Source organism: Corvus moneduloides, chromosome 13, assembly GCF_009650955.1.
Source record: "Corvus moneduloides isolate bCorMon1 chromosome 13, bCorMon1.pri, whole genome shotgun sequence".
In the NCBI taxonomy this organism is placed as follows: domain Eukaryota; kingdom Metazoa; phylum Chordata; class Aves; order Passeriformes; family Corvidae; genus Corvus; species Corvus moneduloides.
Window position 1 is genome coordinate 19,382,335 of NC_045488.1, and position 21,282 is coordinate 19,403,616.

Consider the following 21,282-nt stretch of genomic DNA (forward strand, 5'->3'; position numbering starts at 1 on the left):
GCTCTCACCCAAGCAAAGGTGGGCCTAAAAGACCAGCTTGCACTGCTGTTCCGGTACCCTGAGCCACAGGATGTGAGTTTTTATGGCTCTCAGTCTATTCTTCTGTAGTCCTGAGATCATTTGGAATGGGATTTTCCACATTTGCACTGCACCACCGGACTTCTATCAAAATACCATATAAATGTGTGTCTGTGTGTATATATCTATATAAAACATAGATAAATATATTAAAATATATACATAAATATATTAAGTAAATAAATAACTAAATAAAAATACGAGCTGGCAGAATTCCTTAAGAAACAAACTAATCTTTGGCTGCTTCACCTGCATTCTCCCCACTAAATCCATTCCCTTTGTATTTATGCCAAGTCCCTTGGAGCAATGTCTGATAAATATTGTTCAAAAGGAGATGATTTCCCTCCAAACCACTTCTACCTTTTCCTGACAGGTGACTTCTCCCACCCCCTTTCGATGTACTGTGCAGCCAGTGATGGGCAAGCCAGTGAAATACTGTAGAAATCTGCCTCTGAAGGTGCATTTGCTGACATGGAAAGCACTGCCACAATGCTGGCAGTAAATCCCATCTCCGATACTGGTTTCATCCCATTGGACAAGGATAATTTCCATCCCCTACACTTGGCTCTTGGAAGGCTCTCAAGTAAAATATCGTTACTTCGAAGTTGTCTCAACACAAAATTGTCACTACAATTTAAAGACTCCCCAAATTCCTGTGAGTTTGATCACCTGGAACTGCTGGAGCCAAGTTTTCACAAGTGTTCAGGAACCCACACTTGGGGACAGAGCTACACAAGGAGGCACCTTGTGGATTTAGCACTTTGGACAATTCCATGAGCCCACGGAGCTTCCTTGGATTCATCTTTGGCACAGAGAGATGTAAAGGCAGCCGTGGTCTGCAGGGGAGGAATTCCGCCTGTGATGTACGGCCTGGCCGGGGGGGCTGGGCAGTGCCAGGCTCCCGGGCACAGGGATGCATCCATCGCTCTGGAATGGTGCAGGGTGTGCCAGCAGCCCGGCTCAACCTTTGCTCCTCATCATTTCTTTCCTCCTGCACAAGGGATGGAGCAGAGTTCTGCTGCCGGGTGCCCTGTGGTGTTCTCCCCCCGCCTCAGGGCTGTGGGAGAACCTGATCCCTGTCCCCAAATCGGGCACAGCAATCCCAGCAAGGGCAGGGAATGGTGGGGCATTTCCAAGAGCCAGCCAGGACACCTACAGCTGAGAGGACAAACAGCCTGGTGCCTTGAGCACGTCCTTTCCTGCTCTGTCATTCCCCGGGAACATGAGGGACTATGCTTAAGAAGCTGCATCAGTTTCAGGTGTTGTGCACCTCATTAATCAAAACACATCCTTTTGGAAGGCAGCTGATTGCAGCTGAGGCACAGAAGTGCGTACACCTCAGCATCCCTAGTGCTTGGAGGAGGGAAGAAAAACGGGGAAAAGACCTTTAGAGCTCTCCCTGGCTTAGTTCACATTATCTAATCTACAGGAGCGTTGGAAAAGTGAGGTTTATTTCCCCAGAAAAACTGGTTCTATTAGAAATTGTGATTAAAATAATAATAATATTAGATGATGTTTGCACTGTAGAGTATTTGGAATGAGTCACAGGCAGTCTGGCTGTGCCAGGAGGTGGGAGGAGAAGAGGAGCAGGTGAACACATGGGAGAAAGGATTCGGGAGAGAGCGAGGGAGAGGCAAACAAAGATGAGGAAGCATGTGCTCTGTGTGTGCTTGGTGAAGTCACTGCTGAGCAGCGTTTCCTTGCCGTGGAGCTGCAGGAACATCCTGCTGCTTTACACGGCACAGCCACCTCTGCCAGTGGCTGCTCCGAGGGAAGAGGGGAGTATTTGCTCCCGACAGCAGAAGCCCAGAGGTGAGGTGGGGATTTCCTCCCTTCCTGCCGTGGGCATTCCTTGCCTGTGCTCAGCCTCCCTGCCTGCGCAGTTCACGTGGCTTGCTTCTCCTAGCAGGTAGGATTTGCAATGGCTGAAACAACAAACCTTCCAGAAAGCCTCGGATGCTGAATCTCGGCAAAAATACACACCAAAATCTCTCATGGTCAAACTGATTCTTAACTCCACTGGTTTCAAAGGCTTGGCACTAGGAACGATTTGAACCACTGTATCAATCTAGGAGCTTTTTAAACAGAATAAACAGGCATTCCCAAAGAAGCACAGGCAGGGCTGCTTGCCATCTTTTCCCCTCTTTTTCTCCAAAAAACCCCTCTCAAATATCAAAAGGTAGGGAAACCCCTAATCGTAGCCGTTTCCCCCACTACCGTGGCCTCTGTTACAGGAGGTGGGTGCCTTGTGGGCAGCAGCGAGGGGTGGCAGGATTCCCGGCCGGAGCTGTTTTCCCGGGAGCAGCCTCGGCGGGGAGCCGCGGGCAGTGCTGACTCAGGAGCCCCCGGGGAAGTGGGGTTCCCCCGCCGCGGGGAGAGCCCACGCAGCCCACACCGCCTGCGCCAGCCCAGCGCAGCCTCCCGCAGGCCGGCGGCGGAGCTCGCCCAGATGCTGCTGCCGCTCATTCGTTCGGGTTTGAGTGCCTTCTGCAGATCCGTCCCCGTAGGAGAGCCGTAGTACCGGTTAGCGTGGCTGACGGGGAAGCGACACAGCCAGCGAGAAAGGGTCCTTCCAAACCTCCGGGACGCTGCAGGCCGGGGCAAAGGCACCGTGTTCCCGGCAGGCAAACTTCTCCTAGGGAACACAGGCACTCCCCGAGCCCCTGCTTTGCACGCAAGTGAGATTTTCAAGGTGAACCGCTGGTTTTTCTTTAGATTTGGGTTCTCCCCTTCCCACAAAACCCCCCGTGCCTTCACAAGCAAACCTGCCCCCAGCAGCCACACCTCCGGGCGGAGCAGGGAGCTCCCGCATCCGAGAGAAAAAGGAATATTCTCGCTCCTGTTTATTTACTTTGTCATGTTTACGATGCTGCTATTTATAAGCTGGCGGCGGCCCGGCGGCCGCGGCCGCTAACGCGGGGCAGGCCCGGGTCCGGCGCTGCCCGGTGCCCGCAGCGCCCGGGACGCGGTGCCCGCGGCGGCGGCGGCGGCGGCGGCGGCAGAGCCCCGCGGTTGCCGGGCGTTGCCCCTTTAAGAAGCCCGGGTGCTGTCTCAGGTAGGCAGAGCCTGTGCGCTGTAGTCGCTCCTATGGCAACCCAATAGAATGGGATCGCTTCATGAATATTCCCAGGAGCAGGGGCTGCATGAGGAATAAGTGATGACCGTGATGTAAGCAAGCAGTGGCCGCTGCAGGTTGCAGTTCATTGTGTTATTGGCCGGCAGGTTGAGGAGTTTGAGGCTCGAGCTTTGCTTTCCGGATGATGTCTGCCCGCCGGGAGCCACGGCACATTTGCATCTCGAAGCCAACATGGCAAGGCGGCTGCTGCCGCCGCTGCCGCCCTCCCTCGCCTTCCAGCCAGAAGTGTGTGGCTCTGCTCTAGACTTCTTGCCCAGTGCTCAGCATCTGAGCAGACAGGGATTGCAGTAACACTCACCAAGGGGAGACAAGCAGCAAGTAGCCAAATCGGGACAACGGAGGAGAAGGGGGGGGGCTTTTTGCCTTCCCTCTTTTTTTTTTTTTTTTTCGCCTCCTTCCTTTCCCTTCTGGATGCAGAGCCTGTGTTTTGATGCAGAGCCTCTGGATGCCACAGCCCGGTAAGGAGATGACACGCCAGTCTCCGGTCCCCCGTGCCCCGTGAGCCGGGGGCAGGGGCCTGGGGGCAGCGCCGGTTCCCCTCGCTGGGCAGAGAGGGAGGTCTCTCCCTGTCCCCGAGCAGCAGCAGCAGCGGCGGCGGCCATGGACAAGCTGCCCCCCTCCATGCGCAAGAGGCTCTACAGCCTGCCCCAGCAGATCGGACCCAAGGCGTCGATCATGGACGAGGAGGATGACAGCGACAAGGACACCCGCAGGAAAAGCATCAGGCTCAAGCCACTGCCTTCGCCCTCTGCTGGGAGCACCCGGGCCCTCGGGGGAGACCCCGGCCGAGGAGGGGACCCCGGCCTGCTGGAGACGGAGGCCGGCGGCAAGGGCGCCAAGACCAGCACCAACGGGGACTGCCGCCGCTTCAAAGGGAGCCTGTCCTCGCTCACCAGCAGGCACCTCCACGACGCGGCCGAGGAGAAGCGGCTCATCGGCGGCGAGGGGGAGCCGGCCTCTCCCGGGGAGGACAAGAGCCCCCCCCGGCAGCGGGGAGCTGGAGCAGGGGCTGCCCGTGCCCCCACCGCCCGCCTCCCCCCCAGAGCCCCAGCAGCCGCCCCCCCGGGCCTGCTCCTCGACCTCCATCAAAGTGGAGGGAGCTGGAGGGTGCGACCAGATCACCCCAGATGAGGAGCAGAGGCTGGGCCAGGCCGGCTTCATGCAGAGGCAGTTCGGGGCCATGCTCCAGCCGGGGGTCAACAAATTCTCCTTGAGGATGTTTGGCAGCCAGAAGGCCGTGGAGAGGGAGCAGGAAAGGGTTAAGTCTGCCGGGTTCTGGATCATCCATCCCTACAGCGACTTCAGGTACAACCTCCCCCTTTCCCGGCCCACTCCAAACTAGCTGGCCTGCCCCTTCCCATGCCACCTCCTGCACAGGGCACCCACCCCGACAGAACTTTCCTGGGTCATTTCCTAGTCAGAGGAGCTGGAGGACACAGCCAAGATCTGCTCCGCTCAAACAAGCTGCAGGTTTCCTTTACATTTCACCTTAATTTTAGTGTCTCCACACAATTAGCAGTTTTAAATTGTTTTTAAACCAGTTGTCTTTGGCTTTTTATAATGGAAAGGCTCTCTTGAAGTTCATTGTAAATGGGGAAAAACTGTTCCCACCTGATGCACAACTTAGACTAAAAGCATGGTGTCTGATCTTAACTAGTCCTACATCTCCATGGATGCTCTGCCTGACTGATGCTTCCCATTTTCACACCTCCGAGTCCTCTCCCTTCTCCTTCCCAAGAGTTAGGCAGGGATGTTGCTACTGTTGCTGCTCTGCAGGCGTCTTACTGCAGCATGGCTTGTCAGGAATTGGGATGTGCAGGGGATGGCAGCATTCATTAACAGGGTTCTTAATGGAGAAGGAGCCTCCTTTGCATCTGCACATCCTCATTTGCAAAATCATTTTGGATTGGGAATAGTTAACACTGACTTTACCAAAGTACTGGCTTGCTCTCCCTCCACAGCAGCATTTCCGTGGAGGTTAATAAGGAAATGAGCTCGGAAACCCTAGAGCCGGTTTTTGTAAAGTCCTGCATGGCAGAGGGGCTGTGTTTGGTTATTTCTGAGCAAACTATTGTCTGCCGCACAGGTGAATTGTCCTCTGCAATATGTAGGTAAAGTACTGCAATCAATAATTAATTACTGAGTGCAATCAATGGCTAGGGTTTATTGCTTCAACTTTAATTACAACGGGCTTACATGTCACATTTAAAAGCACACAGAAGAAGAATATTATTCCAACATATCTTTGTCACACCAGGTGATTTTATTGAATTCTGCACTCTGCAAAGAACCGTGCTTGATTCCCAAAAATACAGTTAGCGAGATAATTGCAGGAAGGAGTTTCGGGGTGGATTTGGCCTCCCAAAGGCAGGAATGACAGAAACCTCTTGACACCAGCTATTAGGGATTTAGCAAGCAGCCCACATGCTTAGCGGATTCAGCGCTGGCACTGACCAGATTCCTTGATATTTGCTTGGATTAACAAATGTTATTAGAAGGCTCTGTGAGTTGGAAGACTGCACTGTCATTTAAATTCAGTGCATTCAAGTGTCCCAAGCACACAGCTGACTGAGCTTAGGAGGGTTTCCAGCAGCTACAGCATGATACAGAGTCCTTGTGAGCACAGCCTTCCCCAATCCCACACTGGAACCAGGAGAAAATTGCCTCCCAGTGAGACTGACCAAGTAATAGCTCCCGAACACTGTGAGAATGAGCTGCTTTCAAAAGAACAAAACCAGTTTCATACTCTCAGCTGTATTTGCAGTATTTGCCATGAGTCTGGAGTTTAACTGCTGTGTTTTCTTGGGTTATTCCAGCAATGTCGCACCCACAGGAAATTTGGGGTTTAGTCTCTGGGTTGTGTCTGGATTGATGCAAAAGCAGTGCTCAGCTTCCATATCCTTCCATCTCTGTAGTGGGTTTGTTCCCTTCCATATCTGTGCCTGTTTCCAGCCTGGCAAACTTCAGCAGCAGGAGCTGAAGTAACCACCTTGCCCAAGGTGAGATGGTCCGGAGAGTTTGGGTTTTCAAGGTTCCTACAGAGCCAGTGCTTATTCCACAAGGTGCTGAGGTAACTTCTCATTCCTGAGGCGCTTGGCTATGGGGCCACTCCTGGCCTTGCCCAAAGGAATGGAGGCTGCTGGCAAGCCTTGGCTCCCCAAGCCAGATGACGCTGGCACTGAGCTGTTCGTGTATGCAGAGCTCTGGGGGTGCACGGGTGACTCCTGGTGTTAATAACAGAACTGCCCTGACGGAGCTGGGAATCTGTGAGGGAAGGCACGGGGAGCTGGATGTCTGTACCTGGGGCACATTCCAGGTGGGCTGGTTTTCTTGTGAACTGGCGTAGCAGCCCAGCCCAGCAGCACCGGCCGTGTCCCTGCTGTCACCCTGCTGTCACCCTGCTGTCACCCTGCTGTCACCCTGCTGTCACCCTGGGCCGGGGCAGTGGGGTGAGTGTCTGGAGCCATGTGAGGAGGCCGGGAGGAGCCGGAGGCACCACTGCCTGCTCAGGGGGGATATTTCCAGGGAGACTTTGTTCACCCCTGTTTCTAGGTCACCTGCAGCAGGATAGGAATTGGGTAGGAATGCTGCTTGGAGAACATGGCGTGGGCTTCCACAGAAACTGACCTGTGGACAGTGGCTGCCTTGAAGGGGAAGAGCGGGAGCCTTCCCACCTTCTGTTGGGGCTCTGTATTCCCTCCTTCCCTCAGCTACAGCATCTCTCTTGGAAACAGCTCCCGTGAATATGGCTAACATTTTTTGACCTCTGGATTGCAGCAGATTGCACCAAAGAGCAGATCTTATAGAAATATTTGCAAGAGCTGTATCCGTGCCCCAAAGGAGGGTGTTGTGTGCTTGGGGAATTACGCAGTGCAATTCCTGACTGCTCCGTGTTCCAGCCGGGCGCGGATCCCGGAGCCTCGGGATCTTGGAGGCTCCATGATCCTGCCCTTCGCTGGCACCAGAGCTGTGCAGCAGCGTTTGCTGGTCCACTTTCAAGTTCGGAAAGGTTTAGACGGCGAGCTCGCTGTCTGTGCCTTTGGAGAAAGCTGCCTCCCCTCTGCGAGCGAGGTGCTCTCCAGGCGGGTTCTGGTGGGGCTCCAGCCCTCGTGACTGCCGGCTCCGAGCCGCTGGAGCTGGGAAGTTTGCATGGAACACTCCAGGCCGATGCACTGCTGTGAAATGACATTGGGGAGATTCTCCGACTCCATGGAGTCGCTGCTCCTTCGTGCTCTGCTTCGAGAGGAGTTCCTGATTTAGAATAGAACAGAGGCCTTCATCATTGTCTCATTAAATTATCATTTTAGCATCTAATAGGGCTAATTCCAGTGGCAAATCTATGACCCTCCAAGAGTAAAACAAATTAATATAGATTCAGGCTCTGTTGATCTCTGCTTTTAGTCCATTGTGAGGGGAAAAGACATCAAATGACCTTTATAAAAATCAAGCTCGGTGCCCCTGAGTACTCCTGACTAATGCAGTGGGCTGGTCCTAGAAGTGCTTAAAAGGTGTCTTAGCAATTTCTAATGAAAATTAAGAATGCTGGCTCCCATTCTGAGGTGCAGATGTGTGTGCTGGCAGCTGGAGTTCATTTGCATCTGTGGTTGATTGCACATCAGTGCAGAGCCACACTGTATTTCCTAGATCAAGATTTATCTGTGACTTTGAAAGCTCTTCCACTGGGTCGACAGAATTGTATTTTACTGCTTGGAGGAAGCATTGATCCAGTACAATTCGTTTAATAAAAAAATTCCAGACAAACAATGATCTGTCTAGTTTGTAGCTGACTGAAGCATATGGGCTGTAGCTGCTGCCCAGAATTGCTTGCAAAAAAAGTGTAGCATGCTGCTTTTAGAAAGACCTGAGAACAGATACACTATCTGAGGGCCCAAAATAGTCCCAGCAGTGGATGTAAATAGAACTGCACATTATTCACTGCCCAGTAATCTATTAACTTCCTCACAGTGGAGAGAAGCTGCTGTCTCTTTGAAAACAATGGCAAACGTTCCACTCGAGAGCAGACCCAGCTACAGATTTTAGACTTCTTCTTTTCACTGGTATTGCTTGCAATACTTGCGTGCAAACAGATCCTTGATTTCGTTTGCTTCCTCTGCCAGAGCTCCCTGGCTGCCGGGACCCTGGGGGAGGTTTCTGTGGCAGCAAAAAGCAGGTGCTCAGGTGTGAGATGTGAGGGGAAAGAACAAAATCACTGCTTCCCGTCGTGCTGCCGTGTCCCTCAGCCTCCCTTCTCGGGGGGAGTCAGTGGGATTTACTAATTATAGTCCTAAGAAGTGAACCCAGTGGCACTGTGGGATGGAGCAGAAATGGGAGGGACGTGTGTTTGCCTTTCCCACTCTCCTGAGCAGACCTGATTTCCAGTGCCTCTCCGAGTGCTGCTCTGGCTGTGCCAGTGTTCTCACTGGGAAGCTTTCCCCCGTGCTTTAGAAGGGTAAACAGTTTGTGCAGAGTCCAGCAGCGCTGGCTGACTCTGGCAGCTCCCTTGGCTGGGGGTTGCTCCCTGCTCTCAGGCTGTGATGCCCTTTTCTCCATCTCCTGCCCCAAGTGCTGCTCCTTGTGCTGCCCTCCCTCCATGCCCACGCCCAAACGCTGATCCCAGGACTCACCCTTTGCTCCAAGTGGGAATTCTGGGGCAGGGAAAGGGCAGGGAACAGTGGCTTTGGTGGCAGGACCTGTGCCTGGCGTCGGAATCCAGCGGGAAGTGCCGACAGGCCGGGTTTGGAGCGCACCTCCCGGGCTTGGCTCTCTTCTCGTCCCCTTTGTGGTGATGGTGTTGCCTTGGGCTAGCAGGGGGAGATTGGAGACAGGTCCCACTGCCTTTGCTGCGGAGAACTTCCCGGCCAATTCCCAGGGCTCCTTGCTGGAGCAGAACCAGGGGATCCAACCAGGAGTGATGTGGAGGAGAATCCAAATGCTGCCGAACACATGGATTGGGTCTCTGCTGTCCTCAGGGGACTTTCAGTCAGGCTGCAGAGGACCCATGGCTTTGTGACCGTGACCTAAGGGAATGAAACTCCTGCATCCAAACTTCCCATGCCCATAGGCAAGTCAGCCTTCATGCTCCAGCTCACTGGTCAGGAGGCAGAGGATGAATAATCCCCACCAAACAGGCCGTGTAGGAGTACAGCTTTTTGTGTGAAACGTGTTCACATGCCTGAGCTGGAAAACAGGAAGGCCTCGGTAGAGGCAGCACCTCAGTGCATCACCGGGATAAAACATTCTAGGACTATTATTATGATATTTTCACGTGGAGAAAATGAGACAAAATAACATAAATAAATACTAAAGCAAGCACTGGGATTTAACAAAGAGCTATGATTAAGATTTTTTTTGCAGAAACTTAAGGCAGGCCCTTCATACCAATCTCTGCCAATAGATGAAGACATTATCTCTCCCACAGAAGCTCCTCCCTCAGTACACTCAGGGACAGCTCCTTTGGGAAAAACAATTTAACGTTTTCTCCATCTCTTCTTGTAAGATAACGTATCTTATTTATTATATCTTACTCAGATCCTGATGTGAAAAAAAAAAAAGGTTCATTTTCTCTTGCTTTACAAAATACTTACGATGCTAACAGTAAGTGTTCATTTCACTTCCTGGCAGCAAGGAAATTGGGAATATCATCCCCAGGTTACAGCGAGGTGGCACAGGGCGGTGGGGATTGAGGTAGAACCACCCCCGAGGTGGGTGTGGTGGAAGCAGGAGGCCTCACACAGCATGGCCTCGGTCAGAGCTCTGCCCTGGGGGCTCTGCAGGGAACGGGCACAGAGCTACCGAGGACCTGTCTGAGGAGCCGAGGGTGCTGTGAGAGGACTGGGCACGTTGTGGTTTGGACCATTCCTTAGGCTGGCTCCGTGAGCAGCCAGCCTGGGAAATGGGCCCATCCCTCCCACCCACCCTCTTCCCAGGCCTCTGCTGCTTGTTGGTTTGTCTGTTGTTATAGCAAAAAATAATCACTGCTGTAAACAATGACATCGTGTTCTCTCCCAACATCATCTCGGGATATTATTCCAGTTACAGTCTGGGATTGGGCTCCTTGCCTGACACTTCTGCAGGAGCTCTCCGGCAGAGGGGGAGGCTCTGGGCTCTGCTCACCTGCCCTGGCCATCACAGCCCAGCCCGCAGTTCCTTGTCTCTTCCCCTGCAAACCTGCCAGGCTGGGCAAGAAACGGGCTCCTATAGAAGATCTCCTTCTGCACACGCCTGCCCCAAGGCCTCCCTCGCAGCCTGAAGGAGGCAGGAATTCTCTGGGAAGCACTGCTTTGATCCATGTCGTGACTGTAACAGCACAGCCAAGCTCCCGTCTGCTGCTTCCTACCCCGAGCTTTTGACTTTGCAGTCTGGTTTTTAATGCGGTGGTTTGTACAGTTGTTAGGGTTTTAAAAACAGCTCAGTCTCTCCCCTTGGCACAATAATATCTCTGGGTTCATTAGCAGGTGTGGAGCTTTTCAAGGCTGTGCTGCACTGTCCTCTGCTCTGAATGAAGCAGTGGCCATAGCAGGGAGTTACAGCAAAGGAAAGATGCTGCACCACGCTCCAGGGTTACTCCAGGCTCCACAGGAAACACTCTCTGCCTGCTACAAACTCCCTGTTCTCCTCCTCACCTTCAGCCCCACTCTCTCCAACCTCTTGTCTTCCCCATCTCTCACTTGAAGTTTGTGTTTCTCATCCCCCCAGTGCCACCTCCATTTTCCAGGCTCCTTTTGGCAGGTGTCTTGTCCAGCCAGTCCTAGATCCCAGTATCCAGCTTCCTTCTCATCTGATCACTGATTTCCACCTTGTTTCCAGAAATGCCTCTCCCCCTCACCCCTGGCAGTGTTCCAGTGTGTTGGGTTGGCATTTACTCAGTGCAGTTCCAGTCTCCATCCTTCCTTATCCTTCAGCTTTTTCTCTGGGTGGGTCTCTCCAGATCAGTTCCTTCTCCTGCTACATATTCGTAGTTGCTGTTGTCCTTCCGACTCTTCCAACAATCTCAGTTTTCTCCATCCCCTTCCTGACTTAAGAATGGATCATTTTTCCCAGTAATTTAAAACTCTTCCAACATTCTCCTTCTCCTTCTATTGGACACTGCCAATGTTGAGACGAAAGCTACCCATTTTCTAATATTTAAACTTGAAAGATCTCAGTCCTCCGTGATGAATCTGTCTGGAAGCACATGCTCCACTGCAGGAGAATGAAACAGATTTTATTTGAAGGAAAAATACGGTTTCAAGGGTAAAACCCACAGAGTCAGTGTAGGACTTTGCAGCACTATTTTAAGGAGGTAAACTTGGGGTTTTAATCCAGTATTATTCTGGTGAGGTAACTGTGCTGGTGCTTTCTGTGGCACCGAGGTTTTTTCTGCTCCAGTGTCACTGCTGCTGCACTGAAATCCATTTATTATACAGATAAAAGAGTGATCTTTGTCTGGAGATAACATAGTGTCATTTCAGCTTGAAACTGCTGAAATTTGTCTTTGTTTCTGATGTGTTATGAGCATCTCATTAGCAAGCTCATGAATCCCTCAGTTTGCTCTCAAAACCAACTATCTGAGCTCTCATCTCTGCCAGAGCAGAGATTTCCTCCTTTCTCTTATTTTTGAAAGCTGTGTTGGTGCCAAGGCAGTTATAGGTCAATTGAGTTATTGTTGGTTCTAATTGGCACTCTAACAAGCTATTAAATCAATTTACCTACAGATGAATGTCACTCAAAAAGCAAGGTGCCAGCTCCTTTTGAGAACTTCAAAAAGCCCATTTCCTCTGCTGGGCGTGAGGGAAAGGTCAGGCTGCACGGAAGTGGCTACTTGAGATTTTCCCCCGAAATGTTTGCACCACGAGCTCTGTGGCTGAACACGGGCCAGGCTGTGAGGAGGCATGACACCATTTCCAGAACCCGAAGCCAAGAGGAAGAATTAAGAACATCACCACCTCTGACAGATCTCTTGTGTCCCTTCCCCAGCGTGTAACGAAGCAGGGGCTGATTTCCATGTGGCAGGATCGAGGTGCTGTCCTCCTCCTCCTCCACAGGTGTGTGTCCCACATGCTTTCCTGTGGCTGTGGATGCAGGTGCAGTGTCCACAACCATCTTCCAGCCCCCAGCTGGTGACATCATCGCCTTTTGGATGTCTAGAGATTCACGAGGTTTCCTCGCTTCCCTTGCAGAAGAGTCAGAGTCATTACGGCGAGCAGGGTTGATTTAAGTTCCTTTCTGCGACGTTTGGATGACCTCTCCCCACAGCAGCACTCCAGAGCTCGTCCTGGTGGGGTGGCTGTAACCCTGCCTCTGCCGAGCCTGCAGGGCAGCACCAGGGCTCTCTCCCAGCAGCACTGCACGTTCAGAACGCACGCTGCTCTCCAGGACAAGCGGTGAGGAGTGCTCAGGTCCCCGTGGGTGGGCTGGGCTTTGGGGAGGCACAGGGCAGAGCAGGACGCAGCTTGGCTCCGTGCAGCTCTGCAGTGCTGACAGCACCAAACCTGGGTTTGCCAGCAGACACGGCACTCACAGCTCCAGAAACACAGCAGAGGGAGCAGATGTGTCCTGGGCTAACAAGGTACTCTTAGAGAGACCTTTTCCTGCCCCTTTCCCATGCTGAATGCTCTGCTAGCTGGGAAGTCCCTTTCCAAACTGGAATTATTCCCTGCGTGCAGTATCAGACGTGGTCACCCCGTGGCTGGTGTTAGCACCAGGCTAGAGGGAAACCAGGCTCTTATCTCCCGAGGAGACGCTGCAGGCAGCAGGGGAGGACAGTGCCGTGAGAGCAAAGCAGATGAGCATCCAAGGGGGAATTCCAAGGTCAGCTTGAGGGCCCACCACTTCCACGGTCCAGGGGCACGGCAGCTTCCCCAGCCGTGCGCGAGAGCTAATCTCATTTGTGGTGACTCGTCCAAATGTGCTAATTAAGGATTTAACTCTCGGCCTCTTTGGATGGAGAGCTTGTCTGCGTGTGCGCATCCATTGTTCCAGAGCTCAGAGGCAGGAGAGGAGCTGCAGGTTGCCTCCTGGCTCCAGCACAGGAGCTCTAACTCCTGTTTTTTGATTGTCACAGCCGTGCTCAGGGTGTTTGTGAGTGCCAGGCAATCAGGAGCTGTGCAGGGAGTAACTGCTCAGCCCTGTCACAGCTCCAGCAGGACTGGGAGCACAGGAGCTCTGCTGGGACTCGCTTCTCCTGCTCCTTGTCAGAACCTGGCCACTGTTACAACCTGATCCTCCTTCCACCTGAGCACGGGGAGGGCATGGAAAACCCTGGAAAGCCCAGGGAGGTGCCTTTGGATGTGCTGGGTGTGGGAAAGCAACGTCTGGCGGTTATCAGCGCTTGGGAGGAGATAACAGCTGCATTCCAGAGACTGGGGGACTCCACAAATCCCTTCCTTCCCAGTGATCTCAGGGCAAGGGGCTGGCTCAGCTCAGCACTAACACCTCTCAGCAGGGCAGCTGTGCATCTCGGGGCACTGGGGGCGGGGGAGACCCTCCCTGTGCCCGCTTTGTGCCCAGTGCAGGGAGCCAGCGCAGGGACACCCTGGCTCTGCAGAGCAGCAGAACAGCGGGGCAGTGCCCACCTCACTCCTGGCATGTCCTGCACCAGCTCTCCCAACGGTCCAGGTGATAAGAGGAAAGATAATGATGCCTGGCTCGGTGCAGCTTTTTTAACAACAGCAAGCCCACTTTCATGAAGCACAGATTCTTGATGCTTGACCTTTCCCCTTTCCCTTCCAAGTTCTAATGCATGCACAAGCGATACTTCTATTAATAACAAGAGGAATATATTTTTCCATCCCTATTTTCCTGTGAATGGTGGGGAGGGCAGGAGGAGGGACCAGTCTAGACTGCAGATGATGGTCTGTTCTCCTTGATGCCCATACAAAGCACTCGTATCGTGCTCATTTAGCTGTGGATGCACTCGGAATGACAAGCAGTGCCTAGCAGACAGAAGGACAAGCTGGAAGGGATGTCAGGCACACAGGTTGGACCTGTGAGCCATCCTGAACTGAATTCTCCATGCCTTCATTTCTCCAGCTTTAAAAAAAGGGGTGATGGTGCTGCCAGGGGCTGTGGAAGATGCTGGGGGACTCTACAATATTTTAATGTAGCAGCAGATGCCAGAGGAGGTGCCAGCAAGGGTGGGGTTGGTCTCTACCAGGCAGTTTCATAAGAAATTCTTCAGGATTCTCCATTTCTGTGTAGTGCTGTAGATTTGGTCTCACCTATTGTCCACCTTTAATTGGGACCCCAAAAAGCAGTGGGTCCATGTGCTGTTGTTAGGGGATTTCTGAATCATGGGTTCCTTTGTCTTAATAAGGGAAGGGGTGACCAATACTCTCCAGTTCCATGTATGGTGCTCCATTGTCTGGCACATTTAGAACTAGGCTGGAAAAAGATAGGAAAAAAGCCTGCATGGAGAGGCAGACAAGATGGATTTTACCTTTTATGTCCATAAATGAGAATTGTGCAGCCCCTGCATGGGGCTCAGAGATGCTCTAAGAAGAAAATGTTCCACCTTTCCCTCACCAGTCATGTGTACTGCAGGGTGTGCTACCCTTTCCTTTGGGAACGTGTGACTCCAGACTTCAGGAAACACTCCCAAACACCAGGTCTGGCACGGGAGCTGCGCAGTGTCTGTCCCTGCTGTGGTGTGGCAGCTCTGGGAAGCATCCCTGAAGCTGGGTGGCTGGCAGATCTTTTGGGTGATGTGTTGTGACCCCTGGCTTTTGGTGCAAACACGAGTGTGCTCCATGCCAGCCTTGGCCAGGGCAATTCCCTGCATGTGCCGTGGCTGGGACATCCAGGCTTGTCCCACAGCTGGCAACTGCAACAAAAAGCTGGGTCACAGGCGTGCTTCAGTCAAACCCAGATGTGCCCATGGCTGCTGGCTAAGCCCTGAGTGTTTCTGGACAGTTCCTGGTGCTCAGTTTGTGGGACTGTTGGGGTCTCTTCTCCTTCATTCCCATGGCAATGGGCTCCTCTGCTGTCTCTGCAGCACAGGTGCTCCTCCCTCATCCCTTCCCGTGGATCCCACCGGCCTCTCCTTGCCCGCAGATCCTGCTGGGAAGCTGGGCCCAAGCCTTCCAAAGCGGGGCAGCTCCTTCTGCAGCACGAGCAGGACTTGGGGCTGACAGTGGCAGCTGTGGGTATGGCCCAGGACTCCTGCTTTCCAACAGGGGATCTGGAAGCCTCATTTGCAAGTAAATTCACACAGCCAAATCTGCACTGCAGACAAAAAAAGATTTGCCTTGACATCATCTGCCCTGCTCTGCGCTCCGCAGTCAGTCAGGAGAGCAGAGCACAGCTCCAGCCTCTCCAGCTCAGCAGAATTAAGGCTAAGCTTCATCATGAGCTCATGCAAGCTGTTCCCACCCCCAATAATTGGCTGCTGCATGCTTTGTGTCTGTCTAGCCATTGCTGCGTGTGGGTGGGTGTGTTGTGTGTGTGTGAATGAGTCTGCTGTGGAAATTAATGCATAACATCGGGGGTGCAGCTAATGATGAAGTGCCTTGGGAGTGCTGGGGCTGGCAGCAGCGTGAGCCAGGGCTGAGCCCCTCAAGCACCTGCACAGAGATCCCTCTGCCTGCTACCACAGCATGGCCATTCCCACTCCCAGACCACCACCACCACCTCTGTTTTGCTCTTCCTCCCACCCTAAAGCCCTCAGAAGTGTTTCCAGTCCTGTGTTCCCCATAGCTGAGATGTAGAAGCAGGAGAAAAGGCAGTGTAATTTCTCCAAAGCTCAGTCCCCCCATCAGCACAACCCTCTCTGCAGGTGAATAGGAGATGCCAGAGGTGCTGGTGTGTCTGTGGCGATGGGAGGCGATGCAATCCATGAGCGTGGCTGTGGAGACGCTGCTGGGTGAAGTCAGGGGTGAAACCCCCTGGGACTTGGCAGCTGTTCTGGGGCACAGCTCTCACAGGGCTGTTCTCAAGTACTTCCTCCAGTGCAGTCACCACAGGCACGCTCTCAGGAATGGCAGGCCAGCAGCCTTTCTTCCCAGTCTCCGAGATACAAGGTGCAGAGACAATCCCTGAGGGAGCCCAACAAGCTGCCTGCAGTTAGGCCCTCACATTTCCTCAGCCGGGCCCGCGAGTCCCTCCCGTTGCCTCAGCCTGGCCCAAAGCTTCAGGCCTTGCTTCCTCTCCACACCCCTGTGGCCGAGATTTTTCTGGAGAAAGGGCACCTCTTTGAAGTCAGGACAGGTCAGTGGAAACTTCTGCCTGCCCCAAACTCGGATTCTAAGATCTGCAGCCCTGTTAGGGAAAAAGAGTAGGGCTGGCTGTTCCTCCAGTTGTGTGGTTCAGAGTGGAGCATGGCTTTCCTACAGCTGGGCACGTGAGGAGGGCAGAGAATTCTTCACAAAAACCTTGCTTTTCCTAGGCAAAGTATGGCCCTGGCTGGCTCAGGAAGAGGAAGGGAGGATATTCCAACTACAGGAGTTCTGTAGGAATACAAACGACCCTGATGATAAAAGCCCGTGGCTGCTGGCAGAGCACTCGTGACCTTTGCAGGCAGGCAGGTGACGCTGCGAGGAAGGGCAGTGCAGCTCCGGCGCTTCAGCTGTGCTCAGCCCCTGCCCTGGAGCTGCAGCGCTTCTGCTGCACTTCCCTCAGCTCAGCCTGGCTGCAGGGCTGCGTGAGATCATCCCTCCACGCCCCGGGGTTCCCGTGGGTGCGGGCGGGCTGGTCGGCATCGCTTGGAAATGAGGTTCATTAGCAGACATACGGAGCCAAATTCACGGGTGAGAGTGGCCTTGGGAAAGAGTTTCCCTCCTTGGAGGCGCCTCAGGCCGTGTGTCCTGTCCTGGAACCCCGAATTACCCAGGCCCTGTGCTGGCACTGGGGGGTACCTGCTGGCGCTGCGCTGCTGTCACTGATCCCACATCCCACTCCCAGCTCTGTGTTTGTTCAGTGGCTCCTCAAGGCAGGATTTAGGGAGCCTGGGGCTCTCTTGCCACAGTGGAAGTGGTTCAGAGCCCTGAATTTTCTGCTCTTTGCCCACAGAACAGCTATTTCTGATTCAAGGATGCCTTTCCTGAAGGAGATCCCTCATTTACCATCTGCATATCTAACGAGCTAATATGGGTTTGGATACACTTGGGAGCAGAGCTGCTCTGCTCTCTGCTTGCCCTGGCCTCCAGTCAGAGACCCTCTGCTGTTCCCCACTGGAGTGCTGCTGGAGAGACTTGAGAGCTTTCCCCGGGTCCCCTCACCACTAACCCATCCTCCTCTTCCTCTTCCTCAGCCTCCCTGTGCTGTCCCGGTGCCAGGGCTCCCAGCTGGGCTGAGGCACAGCACAGACATTTCTGCTGGGATGAAAGAACAAGAGCAAAACCCTGGCTCCTGCCTTACTCTGAGCTTAAGCAGAAGGACGGGATTAACTAAAAAGAAGAAAACCACCGAAATCATGTAATCATGATGGAAGTGCACGAGTTGCCAGCCAATTTATGTGCTATCCCAGCACATCCCTGCTGAAATCAAAGGCTGAGCCAGTGCCTGCTGCAGTGGCCTTGAAACTGAGTCCTGTGTGTGCAGAAGGAAAAGCTACAAGGGTGTTTCATGTTTTGGAGAAGAGGGCCCTTTGAGAGTGTGTTCTTGGAAAAGCTGGAATTCATTGAGACACTGCTGCCATCCTCCATTCCCAAAGCAGGGCAGGGAAGAGACTTGCCTCTAGGCACCACAACCAAAGGATAAGACTTGTCTTTTCTTTTAAGGCACAAAACTTAAAAGCCTGGAATAGTCTTTTGTGGCTGTGACTCTCAGATCCCAGAGCGTGTTTAGGTTCTTTTAGGGTTTCCTCTCCCACACTCAGGACCAGAAGTAGATCTTTCTAGAAGTGCCCACCTCCCAGTTCCATGTGCTTCTCTAGGCTCAGGCGTGAACAGAGCCTGTGCTGAGTTCCTGCCTTGAAGCATGGATTGAAAATCGAAAATACATCCGTACACCTCATTTACACCTTCAGTGGGCAGGGAAAGGTTTGGCTGTCACTGCCTTGGAGCAGGCTCCTGTCCTGCTGTCCCTGTGGTCACCACTGACTGTGCCAGCGTGTCCCACATCCCAAGGCTGTGGCAGTTGCTGTCCCAAACTCCTTACAGAGGCTGGCATTTCACATTGCCCTCGTAGCTGGTCCGAGCCTGATGCCACAGTGGAAGTACAAGTGGGGTGTTGTTATTTAGTGGGTTTCCATGGCTCTCCTATCTGCTCTGCCCCAGCTGTGTGTAGCAACAGCTTTGTCACATTCCTGTGAAACAGCAGGGAGATTTATTCCCAGCTTACAGCTGGAATGGGAATATAGAGGAAAAACTCCTGTATTTCCTCTCGGGTTGCTCACACAGACGGAACCTGAGTGGTGCAGACATCTCAGTAGCTCCTCAGTGACAGCCCTGTCCTTCCTGTCCCTGCAGTGTCCCTTTCCCAGCCTGTTCCTCTGGCAGGCTGGAGCCTCCTCGTTCTGTATTGATGGAAAATGCATCAAGCTGAATATATTTCTGAAACAACTTGTTTCTGGCAGGTTGTTCATTCTAAAAATATATTTATTTCTAATTGCTGAGCGGAATGCTTAATGAATTCTTCCTTCCCAAGAACAATTAATCAAAGAAATGATTTAGGGCTGGCACTTGCTCCCCCAGGGCTCAATGGCTTCGTTCCATTGACTTAAATAGAGCAGGGCAAGTCCGGCCCGTGGTGGGAAAGATTTATCTGAGCACTTTTCGTGGTGCCCATCACTGTTTGTCTGCCTGTCCCCGGCGCTCCGTGCGTTGAGGAGCAGCAGTGCACAGCAGAGGCACCGGGAGCTTACAGAGCTGCCCGTGTGCTAGCGGCGCTTTGGGCTGCTCAGGAGGGAGGAGGCTGCAGCTGCAGCTTGCTCTGGGAGCTTTCTCCATGGGAACGTCACTGAGACGCTGCAGCATTGGATAGAGGAGAACCCTCTGGGAATCCCCACCACACCACAAGTCAGAGAATTTGCAGCGTGTCCTGGAAAGAGCAGGAGAGGTCCAGCAACAGCCCGGGTCGTGGCAAAGGGCGGGGAGGTGCTCGGTGGGAGTGCCTGGATCCCCAGCACATGCTCCTGTCCAGGAGCGTGTGTAGCAGGTGAAAAGCCAAATTTCCTCCTACCAGTGTGACAGGAGGGGAAAGGCCGTAAATGTCCTGAGTGTGACCACGGAATTCTTTCCATTGTGCATAACTGTGACTGGGAGCATCCTTTGTGGGCAGCTGTGTGTGACGCTGTCCTTGCTGGGGACAGTGTATTTTATGCGTCCGCTGCCTGAGTGTTTCATTCTCCCGTCTCAGAGCGTGCCCCAAGTCCTCCTCGTTTTCCCTCAGTCTTGTGCTGCCCCTCAGTTTCTGCTGGGTTCCCTCGTTTCGGTCAGCCCAGTGCAGGGACGTCTGGGGGACGGGAACAGTTCCTCAGAACTGGAAGGGGCTTTGGAGCCTGGAGGCTCCTTGCATGAGGATCTGAAGCTGAGAGCTGAGTGCCCTTCGGACACTGGGTTGGATGTCAGAATTCCTGGTCTCTGCTCTCCGCTCTGCTGAGGCAGTGAGGCCCTCTGGAATAGCTGCCCCTCCGTGCCTCAGTTTCCCCAGCTGGCAGATGCTGGTGGGGAGACTCAGCCACCTGCCCTAAAAAGCTTTGAGGTCAAAAGGGAACCAATCTCTGGGGAGCTCCTCAGAGTTCCAGTACAGGCAGTAATTAATTCAGCAGCCATTCCAGAGGGAGGGATAGTGGATTCACGTGGATGCCTTAGGTAAGCACAGCCTCAGTACAGTATGTTTCTTCTGAGACTGAAAATAATCAGAAGCAATTGGACTTTTTTTTTTTTCCTAACTGCTGCATTTTTAGAAGGTGATTCATCTCTCATCTGGGGTCTGGGCTACCTGAATAGCCCCAAGATCCCAGCAGCATTAGTCTTCTTGAGGATTCATTGTGCTCCATTGCAGCCTAAATAACTCATTACAAACAAGAGTCTGATGTGAGCACCAGCTGGGCAGGAGAGGCACTTTGTGCATTGGAAGCTGAAGTGCACACGGGGAGTGCCTCCTTACCTTCTCAGGTACCTCACTGCTTCCATCCCCCTCTGTTCCCTTCTCAGGTACCTCACTGCTTCCATCCCCCTCTGTTACCTTCTCAGGTACCTCACTGCTTCCATCCCACTCCGTTCCCTTCTCAGGTACCTCACTGCTTCCATCCCCCTCCGTTCCCTTCTCAGGTACCTCACTGCTTCCATCCCCCTCTGTTCCCTTCTCAGGTACCTCACTGCTTCCATCCCCCTCTGTTCCCATCTCAGGTACCTCACTGCTTCCATCCCACTCTGTTCCCTTCTCAGGTACCTCACTGCTTCCATCCCACTCCGTTCCCTTCTCAGGTACCTCACTGCTTCCATCCCCCTCTGTTCCCATCTCAGGTACCTCACTGCTTCCATCCCACTCCGTTCCCTTCTCAGGTACCTCACTGCTTCCATCCCCCTCTGTTCCCATCTCAGGTACCTCACTGCTTCCATCCCACTCCGTTCCCTTCTCAGGTACCTCACTCCTTCCATCCCACTCCGTTCCCTTCTCAGGTACCTCACTCCTTCCATCCCCCTCCGTTCCCTTCTCAGGTACCTCACTCCTTCCATCCCACTCCGTTCCCATCTCAGGTACCTCACTCCTTCCAACCCCCTCCGTTACCTTCTCAGGTACCTCACTCCTTCCATCCCACTCCATTCCCATCTCAGGTACCTCACTGCTTCCATCCCACTCCGTTCCCTTCTCAGGTACCTCACTGCTTCCATCCCCCTCCGTTCCCTTCTCAGGTACCTCACTCCTTCCATCCCCCTCCGTTCCCTTCTCAGGTACCTCACTGCTTCCATCCCACTCCGTTCCCTTCTCAGGTACCTCACTCCTTCCATCCCCCTCTGTTACCTTCTCAGGTACCTCACTGCTTCCATCCCACTCCGTTCCCTTCTCAGGTACCTCACTGCTTCCATCCCACTCCGTTCCCTTCTCAGGTACCTCACTCCTTCCATCCCCCTCCGTTCCCTTCTCAGGTACCTCACTCCTTCCATCCCCCTCTGTTACCTTCTCAGGTACCTCACTCCTTCCATCCC

General features: G+C 53.2%; 1 protein-coding gene across 1 annotated transcript in view; it reads left to right on the forward strand.

The window, feature by feature from the left end:
• Positions 1 to 3,104: 3,104 nt before the first annotated feature.
• Positions 3,105 to 21,282, forward strand: part of HCN4 (hyperpolarization activated cyclic nucleotide gated potassium channel 4) — a 99,395-nt gene continuing 81,217 nt past the window's right edge. The window contains 2 exon segments of the mRNA XM_032123299.1: positions 3,105 to 4,192; positions 4,194 to 4,519. Of these exon segments, the coding sequence (XP_031979190.1) occupies positions 3,815 to 4,192; positions 4,194 to 4,519 (704 nt within the window). The 5' untranslated portion in view covers positions 3,105 to 3,814.